Source organism: Olea europaea, unplaced genomic scaffold (assembly GCF_002742605.1).
Source record: "Olea europaea var. sylvestris unplaced genomic scaffold, O_europaea_v1 scaffold2572, whole genome shotgun sequence".
Classification (NCBI taxonomy): domain Eukaryota; kingdom Viridiplantae; phylum Streptophyta; class Magnoliopsida; order Lamiales; family Oleaceae; genus Olea; species Olea europaea.
The window spans coordinates 12,420-23,956 of NW_019244015.1; the positions used below are offsets into that span (position 1 = coordinate 12,420).

At 30.7% G+C, this 11,537-nt stretch overlaps 1 protein-coding gene across 1 annotated transcript; it reads right to left on the reverse strand.

The window, feature by feature from the left end:
* Window positions 1-10,438: 10,438 nt before the first annotated feature.
* On the reverse strand, window positions 10,439-11,101 carry LOC111382893 (cyclin-dependent protein kinase inhibitor SMR6-like). The gene has a single exon (XM_023006928.1). It carries the CDS (start codon window positions 10,962-10,964, stop codon window positions 10,662-10,664), a length of 303 nt encoding a protein of 100 aa, XP_022862696.1. The 5' UTR covers window positions 10,965-11,101; the 3' UTR covers window positions 10,439-10,661.
* Between the last annotated feature and the right edge of the window lie 436 nt (window positions 11,102-11,537).

The following is an 11,537-nucleotide window of genomic DNA, read 5'->3' on the forward strand; positions in this document are numbered from 1 at the left end:
ATCTTTCTAGTTTTTTTAAAATCTAACTTGTGAAATTTGACCCCAAAATTATCGATTTCATGTGATTTTGTCATTCTTCCTTTCCAATTGCTTAGAAACGGGTCCATAACTGAAACAAGAGAAAATTAATCTAAGTTAAGTAAAATCCAATAATTTGCCGACATAAGAGTTTAGTAATATGACACAAATAAGTGTACAAAACGCACTTATCAAACAACGATAAACCAAAATTTTGTTTGTCCTTGAACAAAACAACACTTGGTGTAAACTATATCAATATCTAAAACAAATCACAGATAACACTTTAGAAATATTCAAACAAAATAAAAAATAATTTTTTTCTTATCGGATGCAAGACTTAGTGTGTGCACGACTAGCCAATATTGAGTTCACACCTATAATAGAACACAACTAATTAAGTGTTGTTAATTTATTCATAATTCCAATCATCTTGATATCAGTTTTTCCTCACACCTTTCGTGCAAAATCACTCTTATGCTTTTCTCTCCAATTCCGAGGTATTTCTTGTAAATGTAGTTTTCTAAAAATTATTATTATTATTATTATTATTATTATTATTATTATTATTATTTTTTGCATAAAGTGATCAGAATTAAATAATTGTAAATTTATAAGAGAGATGGTATGTATTTCTCAAAGTCACATTGCTAAACTCTAGAGTGCAAATCTCAAGGTTTTAACCGGGCACAAATCGCTTTTGATAATTTAGATCTCATTTTCTTCTTCTATTTTTTTTTTTTTTTGACATCTTCAGTGTAAGATTTCTCTCCATTAAACTTCCTAAATGACTTCTATAACGAGTTTTAAATCTATGACTCCCAAATCAAATGACTATAGGGCATCCAATTTTTATATACCATTGTAGGCTTAATAATTGGAGTCAAAAAGATTACGGAGAGAGGAGAAGATATATCACTTTTTCTTTTGATATGAGAATTTAATTTTTCATTTTTTTGACATCGTATGTGCAAAATTTCTTTCCATTAAACTTTCTGAATGATCATTGTAGTGAGTTTTAGGCCGATGACTCTCAAGTGAGATGACTATAAGGCACCATGTTTTAAAGACTCTAGCAGGCTTAATCATTTGAGTTGTAAAGGCTACGGAAAGAAGTAAAGATGTATGAGATTTGAATTTTAAAATTGGTCATTGTCCATTTTAGACTCCTTAATTCAAACTTCTTCAACTAATGCTAGGATCCGAGAACTCCAAACTATCAAATTTTTTATGAAAATAAGCACTAAGATTCCCACCCCTAAACTATTTTTTTGGCATTTTGGTTTCATTATTAAGGATTTAGTAATTCAACTTAAACCTATGTCCATAGCCTCAAGATTGGGGTTCAACCTTTTTTTTTTAACAATGAAATTCACATAATCAAGTCACGTCCCAACATATTTAATAAGTCAATGGTTATGTGCTCAAACAATCAAGTCTAACACGAATAAGTTTTTAAGTAAAAGTACAAGTTATGGTGTTGTCCAAATCTAGTTAAATCTGTACTCAATTCAAACAAGTAAACATTATCATAGGCTGTAACTTGTTCTACACCAATTAGACACTATATTTATTTATTTTTCTTAATTTTTTTTTTTTAGTTATATAGACCCGATCAACAGTTGAAAAAATATATATCTATTCAAATTGTCCTAACACTTACCCACCCCCAAAACAAACATATTACATTGTCTCTATTGTAAAAGTAAAAATAATCAAAGTAAATGAGTAAGGATTAAAAACTCCCTGAGATAGATGTGGATGAGTAGCCAGGCTAGTCCGGTTGGTAGACATTATGACAATCGCTACCTTTCCTTGTAGCTAGATTTTAATTTGCTATTCCAAGAATTTAAAATAAATATTAGTGATAACATATAAGGTTTAAATAAGTGCGGGGAACTCCTGTCAAGAAAATTTTAATATTCGAATTTTTAGAAAGATTATCTAATAGAGCGTCATCCCTTCAAAAATCCTATAGTTAGGAAAAGATAAGTCTTTCATATTAGCTTGAAGAGTGAAATCTTTGTACAACCTTAAAAATGCATATCACATAAATGTAAGCTCAATAGAAGGTTAGGATGTTAACGATGAGGCTAAATAAACATGTCAAAATAAAATAAACTCAATAAGTAAATATGTCTAAGTTACTAATGCAAGTCTTAAAATACTATCTAAAATATGTTAAAAATCATTAAATGCATGAGTTCCTAACTATGTCCCCTAAAATATTATTAAATTTAAAAAATAAATAATATTAAAATAAATTAAAGGTTCATAATATAATATTTATCGTCATTATAGAACAAAAATAATCTAGTCTAACATAATATTGGAATTAAGTGAATAAAAGTAAAAAGACATCACTAAAACTTGACGGAAAGTGAATATTCTCCAAATTCTTAGCACAATCCTCGATAAATTATTGCACACAAATTTTGGAATTAATTCTTCTCCTCAATTGCTGTTGTCCAAATGTCTCTACTGTTTTCTGTCTCATTCTCTGCGTGCCTGCCGTCTCTTGTGCATGCGCATTCCGCTTTCTTTTTCTTTCTTTTTCTCTTTTCAACGGCAGCTCTTTTTTCCTTTCTAATTTCGCTCGCAACTGCGGGCTTTGTGCGTGTATCAATGTGCAAAAACAAATCCAAAAGTAACCACTTAATTTATTATTTTCTTCAACCCCTCAATTCTTTTAATATAGTGTAATTTAGTCATTGAGTTTATCAATGTGTAATCAATATCCTTCTTAAATTCTAACTCGTGGAATTTAATCCCAAAATTATAGATTTCATCTGATTTTGTCATTCTTTTTCAATTGCTTACAAACATGTCCATAACTGAAACAAGAAAAAGTAAATTTAAGTTAAGTAAAATTCAATAATTTGACGATATAAAAGTTTAGTAATATGGACCAAATAAGTGTACAAAACGTACTTATTACAAAGACATAATTGTATCAGTTATATATTTGCTTGAATGTCTACTAGTTACGTGTTCTACGATGTCACGTTTTTCTCAAAATTTGAGTTTTTAACCTTTTATTTTGGACGCAGTTAGATGTAATCGATGTGAAATTGAAAGGGAGAATGGATGGGAGTATTTATTGGGGTTGCACTATTTATTGGGGTTGCACTAAGTTCCAAAAGGCATTTCTTTATTATTTGGCATCACCTGTATTAAATGCATGCATAGGTGGATGTGAAGAATTTGGGGTGGCTTTGTTGGTGGTGCCGGTGGTGCATTTTCTTGCTGCTCACACATGAACGGAAGTGAATTTGGTGCATTTTTTATATAAAGAATGACTCTGTTTCTTCACATATGAACCATCAAACTCACACTCTATTTATATTTTATATTATATGTACTTATTGAATTACAAGCCTCAATGATCCGACTTTGCACTATAGTTAGCTTGGCACCAATCAAGAAACCCCACGACATTCCAAGAATTCTTGTTATGCGTTCGTTCCAATCCTTCCCACAACTGTGCATACCAAAATTCTAATTCCAAATCTGAAAATTGAACAAATAAAAATTCTAGATAAATTATCCTTATTATTATTAGTTAGTATAGTTCTGTAAATAAAAATTAATTATAATTAAAAAGTACCATATCATTCATTATCTAACCCGTTACAGTTTTCTTTCACCAATTAATCTAATCAATTAATTTTCCAAAACAAAAAGGATTATTCCCCTTGTGCAGGGGAATAACCTACAAGGGCCGCACAGGTGCTGCGTTGGCAATATCTGTGTAGTTGATTTTTTTATTAATGTTTTATCTATGTCTAATAGAATGATGCCACATCCACCCTATATTGACTCTTGCAGCCCTTCTCCTATGCGCTAAGCAATGTCCAAACAGAAACTCTCATGAAAGACCCTTCCCAGTTTGTACGTTGACATTCAAGAAAATCTCACCCACAATTCACCATGTCCATTCAATTGATAAATAAATTATAGATCACAGATAAATTATATCACTTGTATTAACCATTACCTTATAGTGAGATACTACATTGTGAATTGACATTCTCATCATATTTTAGACTAACTTGTCTGTTAAGTCGATTAATGGTTTGATTGTTTAGTTGGTTAATTGACCATAAATACCCAATAATTTAATTACTTATAATTTGGCCCAAAAATTCAAATAGATTTTGTCCAAAAAGTTAATATAGTACAAGGATCCACCCACACCAAACTCGGTCTCGTGCTCGTGTTGAGCCTACCGAAAGGACGGTGGCGCACGCATATGGGCTTATGATCGAACCCAATAGAATATAGGTATCCTTCTTCCAAAGACTATTGATAACCCTTGGAGTCTAAACACAATTCTCAAACTTCCACCATATAGACCACACCAAAGTTGTCTAACTTTCCTATGTGGAATAAGTGTTTGACAAATTTTTAATAAATCAAATTCTTTATTAATTCATAGTTTCAAATAGGTTATTTGACATTAAATATTTCATTCAATTCCAAATGTTTTTCAATAAATAAATATATCACGTTAATCACTTCATGAAGTAGAGCATGAATATGCTAGGTTCCGTTAAAATTAAGGTATGGATCTCACTGAAATTTGGGATCAAAGTTTACCCATTTCACTAACAATAAATCATTTTTCAACGGACATAGCATACAGTGCCATTATTCAACAATATAGAAAAAACTAATAAAGTGTAAGGACAAATTCATTCAATCTAATTGTCAATAATCGTGAATGATAATAAAAATGTAATACAATTGATCTAACTAATTAAGGACACTTGGTAATTGGTATATAGTATAAAATTAAAGAACACTAGGTTTAGGAAGGATGATATTAAGGAGGATTGTGGCAATCAGACTTTTGATACAACATTTTATTAAAATAATATATAAATATTGAAAAAATAATAAAATATTTTTTTATATATAAGCAGTTTTTCTTTATTCATGAATTTATAAGTAATTTTTTTTTTTACTCATACATATTTTAGACGTAAGTTTTTTATTTATAATTGATTGTTTACTTATGTGTGTTTTTTTTTTCACCTAATAAATAATTTTTTACTTATAAGTATTTTATACTTGTAAGTTAGTTTTTTTATTTATTTGTGAACTTTTCACTTACAAATAATATTTTATAGATATGTGATTTTTTTTTAAACTTATAAATGACTTTTTAATCGAATTATTTTTCCCCTTTATAGTGAATGTTTTATTTATTATAAGTAAAATTTTATTCATGTGCAAATTGTTCTTTATTTTAAATTTGTTGCTATGAAAATAAATTTTGCTTATTCTAAAATTTCTTGTTTTATGTCAAGAATTTTTTTGTGCTACTCTGTTTGAGTTAAGCCCCCAGAACAGAGGAGATTGTCTAGGAGAATGTCAGAGATTGAGGTGGCGTCTATGTATTGATTGGATTAAAATTTTTTTTTTTTTTTCAAGGTCCAACGAATATGCGGCGCAATCTATACCCTCCTGTAATACAATAGACAATTCTTTTTTTTTTTTTTTTTTAATAGACAATCTGTACCACTCTTGTATTCTATATGCTATAGAGACAATTCAACATATGGCTGTTGGCCTCATTTTCCGGGTCTTATTGTAAATGCAATGAAGGACATGCTGTTTTGACGGAGGATTCTCAAGTCGTGGATAAGGAGTCGAGCCCTTTATGCGAAATGTTATTCTTCATCATAGAATGTAAGAAATGTGCCCTCCACCCTTGCTTCCAGCGTCCCAGCGAAGTGATTGTTCCACCAACTCGGATGTGCCCTGGGGGGCGACAATTCTTTTTGTATATGTAGTGGGTTGTATTGTGTTTTAGTATGTGCTCATGACAATTAAGCGTGGGGGTTGGAGTGTGTGGGCCTGGGCCTGGGGTGGAACTAGTGGAGAGGTGCAAGTGTTTTGTTGTATAATATTTAAAACCCGTGTTAGTGTATGATCACATATTTATTTAGACAAAAATTTTAGATGATTTAAATTTATCTGATTAAGGTAGTATAACTTGATCGAATTAATTTAATCCTAGTATTATTTATGTCAACACATCGGATATGAAAAGGTTATCGTACATAGTGTAATATTGCACGCCAAATGCACCCTAAAAATATACATAAAGTAGCGTATGACAAAAAAATGTGGATCGCTTTGTTCCCATCTTGAGGAATAAATTAAAAAGAGCCACCTCCAACAGCTTTGGGCAATGATACGTTGTCAAATAATATGGCTGCATTTGGAGTCATACTAAAATCCATCTTGAGACTTTGTACCACGCACATGAATCAAATTGCACCCGCCATCACTTCATATCTAGCTGATAAGCTATGCTTGAGCACCCTTCTTTTTCTTTTTCATTTTTCCCTTGAAAATGAGTTCAAAAAGAGTGAATTTTTGGAGAACGTAAGGCTAAATTAGAAAAGAAAATTTAAATTTATATGCAAAATATTTTATTATGAAAATGTGTAATTAAAAATAAGTTTTAAGAAAAGTAAGTTTAGATAATGAAGATCAAACATGGGTCTAGCAAGGATGAGGACATCATATATGCACAGTTAACGCTTCCGCATCCTCCACCATCGAAGGATAATCGCTTTATAATTTGAACATAATACGAAGTTGGCTAACCATATTTCAAATCGACTTTCAATTTTATGGCCCCGTTTGATATACATTAATGTAAACATGAAAATAAAAAATATAGGCGTTACGAGCCTCACATAAGAAATAGAAGTCAAATATGGTGACTTGATGTGATAGATAACGATCATATATTTCATTTTAAAGGGCATAAAATGAGAAACAAATAGGGGCTATATATATATATATATATATATATTTCAACAATTATTATTGTAGCACATTGAACGAACAAGCTGCCGTAGACAATCAGAGTCTTTTGAGCCCATCTCTGTTGGCGCCGATTGAAATTTTTTTTGCCCTTTTTCCCGCCAAAATTGAATTTCCCGGGCAGCACAAAATTCATTTGCGGGCCGGCAACGGCGGCTCAAGAGCCTTAAACCGCGTTTATAACCTAAAGGGCCCATTGAGCAAATAGCTTTGGTGATTATTCCCAAACCCCAATTTCTTGTTCATAGGATTCCTCAAAGGGCCCACGTGCAATATCTCTTATTTTCTTACAACTTTGTAACCCACGTAGTTCATGTTTGGCTAAACTTAAGAAAGTTACTTATGGGTTCGTAAGTAGTTTTTATTGACCTTAATTAAAAATAAGTAAGTTAGAGTGTGCTCTCTTTGTCATTTTTGGACCATTTTCTGTTTTGATTTTTAAAAACGGTGAAAACGCGTTCTCTTTCTCGTTTTCAAAAACGAAAAAAATTGTGAAGAAAACACAAAAAAACATTTTTGTCGTTTTGGACTTTTTCAGTACAAAACTCGAAAAAATTGAAAACACTGAAAATGATTCCAAAATGACAAAAAGAACACATTTTCAGTAATTTCGAAACAGACACTCAAAATACGAAACCCAAAAAATGAATTTAAAACTCAAAATTACAAAATTGAAACACGAAGAGAACAACCCCTTAGTTTGTCCTTACTTCTATAGCTAGAAAAAGCATGGTGCTGCAAAGCAAAATCAACAATGCTAGTGAAAACTGGAATCGACGTTGTTTTGAAAACGGATAAATGGTTAATTTGATTTGAATGGGTAGTCAAAATATTCATATTTGGTCTCAATTTTTTAAAATTAATTCTTCGAACTTATTTTCAATTAAACATTTTAGATCCACAACATTATCAACTTTTTAACTACATATTTCATCAATTTTTATAAAAATCTATTAAATATTCGATTTTCAACCAAACCAAACAAGTCTAGCTATATAAATAAAAACATAATTTCTTAAATACAACTCTAACATTATTTTAACAAGTTTTAAAATTTTCAATTATTTGACCAAAATTTTGGACCATCTTACATTCTTTTCAATTGGTTCTTATTTTACCAAAAAAGTCTTTCCGGGTCATGAATTCTAGGGTTTAAATATCTAAATCTTTGAGTAATTTAGAGGGTGTTTGGTAGGAATTTTTATGTGAAAATGAATTTTTGAATAGTAAATTGATGGGAAATGTGTGGTTGAAAAATAAGAAAAAGTTTTTGATTTACGTGTAATATTATTTTAATAAAGAATGTGTGGTTAAAAAGAAGAAAGAGAAAAATGTATTTTGATAAAAATGGGTGCCAAACAGGGCCTTAAACTTATGCCAAACATGCTCTTGACTTCCCTACATTGGATTCCTACTTATCTTTTACCAAATAAAGAAATTGATTTGGACAGAGCATATATTACTTCCTCATAATAAACAACGAGGAAAATTCAACACTTATCCTTTAGGGAATCCGATGAAAATACAATCTACAAATTGCAACATTAATTTTAGACTAAGACTGAGAATCTGACAAATTTAGCCCTCAACTTTTTATTTTTTTTATTTTATTTTAATTTGATGTTGATCCCCATGGCACTTTGAACTTCACGTTACGACCTTTGTGTCGCTGATCATGCACAAAATCTCCTTTTTTTTTTTTTTTTCTAAATTATTTTATTATAAAAAAGGAAAGTATGTTCCCCATTAACATATTTTCAACATTACCTAAAAATATCTCTTTGAGAACATTAATAAGTGACATTAGCTGGCTCTATTTTAATGAGATTTTGAGAAAAAAATATATTTTGAAATAATAATTTTTTGAAGTATGTGTGGTTAAAAATGAAGGAAAATTTTTAAATTTATGTATAATATTATTTTATTGAAGAATATGATAAAAAAGAGGAGAGAAAAATGCATTGCAGATAAAATGGAGCCCAAACATGTAACATTAGTCGGTCTCGTTCACCGTATCTACTAAGTATTTTTGAAAATTGTTTTATAGACGATTTGAATTATAAATAAGCATTATGAATAAAATGATAGTACTTGTAAATAAATATAAAAAAAATGTGGATAAAAATGAAAAATGGGCTAATTGTTCTAGGAAAATTTGAAGTCACAAAAATTTTTGGGCCCATGTTTCAGCATATGTTTGGCTTAGCTTAATAATAAAATAAAATAAAATAAAAAAAAAAGGAAGCCAAGCACAGTCTTATCTTAGATGGTGTTTGATGGAGATTTTAAGCCAATTAAAATTAATTTTTTTAACTGTTATTTCATTATTCCAATTGTTGTTTTTGAATTATTCTCTCACAGGTAGGACTCACTTTTACCCCCTAACGATCAATAAATTAATTCTCAAAATTCCTATCAAATACCCTCTTAAAATAAACGATGAGTTCACAAAATGTCTTTGTCATAAGTATCGGGTGGGCCAATTTATATCAAATAGACCTTAAAGTCTTCAAAACCCCACATAGGATTCTCATTTAACACACTCCAATTACACAAGTTTTTGTCCTATTATATTATTGGTGGAGCATTACGAGGAACGTGGGGTTGGCAGCAAAGATTTTATTGTTTTCGTAGGGCATAGATATACGAAATTAGGGTATGAAAATTTGTACGTGGGGCCCAAGAAAGGGTGGGAGATATTTGTCCAATTGTTAATCAATTTATGAAAGCATTCTTCTCATCCATGAAAAAGATTTCTATAATAAATAAAAGGTAATGCTATTTATCATCATTAGTGTTAAAATATCAATTTAGGTAGTATTAATATGATATTCAATGAGAGGAATAGTTAAATAAAAAATAATACTATTTAGTATCAGTGTACTCCGACACCAATCTAGGTAATGCTATCTAATAGGTTCAATAATAGGTGGAATTAAATGACTCATTTAATTGTATTTTTCATTTAACGTCAGATTATTGCAACCTCAATTGATGTTTTAACACCAGTAATACTAAATAATATTATTCTTAAATAAATAACTTAATTCTACTTTTCATTGAACCTATCACTTAATTTTATCTAGATTGGTATTCTAGCACCAACGATGCTTAGAGCCTGCTTGGAAGTGATTTTTTTCACCAAAAAATTAATTTTTTGATCGTTATTTCATTATTTCAACCATCATATTTGACTTCTTCTCTCACAAGTGGATCCTACTTTTTTCCTAACAGTCAAAAAATTAATTCTCAAAATCACTTCCAAACAAACTCTTAATAACATTATTCACAAGTAAATATGACAAATACAAAGAAGTTAGTTGTGGCCTGTGGTGTGTAAACAAGTGGATTTGAAATGTATCATCATTGGGCATTTGAATTGAAATATTTACAGGAATGAAGTTTAGGTTTCTCGTTGTAAATCGAAATATTTCAAATATGATGGAAAATTACACTAGATAACGAGTAAAATTTGAATTCGATAGTTTCTTTTACACCAAATTTATTTCATTTGAACATAAAAAATTACAGAACACTTTTGATAGTTTGGAGATTTTGCAAAAGACAGTAGACAAAATTTATCGAAGTTAATTTTCTTCCTTACCGGAGCATGATGTACAAAACAAGTAAAAAACAAAGTTGCAAACTTCAACAGGATTCAAAACCCAAACCACAATTAAGCAATGAACAAAGTATTTGCACACTTCAGATTCTAACCTACAAATCATTTGAAACTAACAAACTCTCTAAATTTCTAAAAAGAAAAAAGAGAATCCCTTAATCTAATATTCATTCTAAATTCATTTCGTTCTCTCAGCATGGAGAATAAAGACAGATTCCAAGTCCGGCGGATTGAAGAACTCAACGCCATCAAAATGACGTTTCAAACTTGGCCGGCGCTTCCTTGGGGCCGCCGGGCAAGTAAATATTTCCGGTATCTTCAATTCTCCTGTCGGCGGAGTCGTACAACACTCGTCATAATCTTCACATCCTTCTTTAGGCTTTGTAGATATCGATTTCAAAGGAGCCCGTACTGGGATTCCAGCAATCAACCATTTTTTGCCTTCTGATTCTTTGCCTCCTTGTTTCTTCAAAACACCCATGTTGAAAAAGGAAATTAAAAGGTGGAATGAAGAAGAGAATTAGAAGAATAAACCAAAAGGATTTTTCTTGATAATATTCCTTGTTCTAAGAATACGGAGAAAGAAAAGAGAAAAGGGAATTTGTTGCTAACAATGGCGGCAAAATGAGGCTATAACTGAGTTTTATATACGGGCAAAAGAAATAGCTGCCCGGAAAGATTCGGGCAGATGAAACCGAGTGAAAATTTAGAACTTTTGGCGCCAATTTTTGCTGATTTGTAAGCAACGGCTCTTTTTCCCGCCCACGAATTCCTTTTTCCATTTTTACCCCTGCTTCGGATTTATAATTTCTGACTATACCCAACCCGCCATAATCCGGCGTCGTTTCTTGAAGAGGGAGATGGACCGGGCTAAGGGTATGAAGCCATTTAATTGGACTGAATTTGTAACATCCTCAATTCCTCATAGTTTTAGATAGGGATATTGACATAAATAACACTAAGTTGGCAATTTAGGTTCTTTTTACATAAATGTCAAATTTAAAATTATTTTGTTCATTTAATTAGAATATAAACTAACATAGATATGAACACG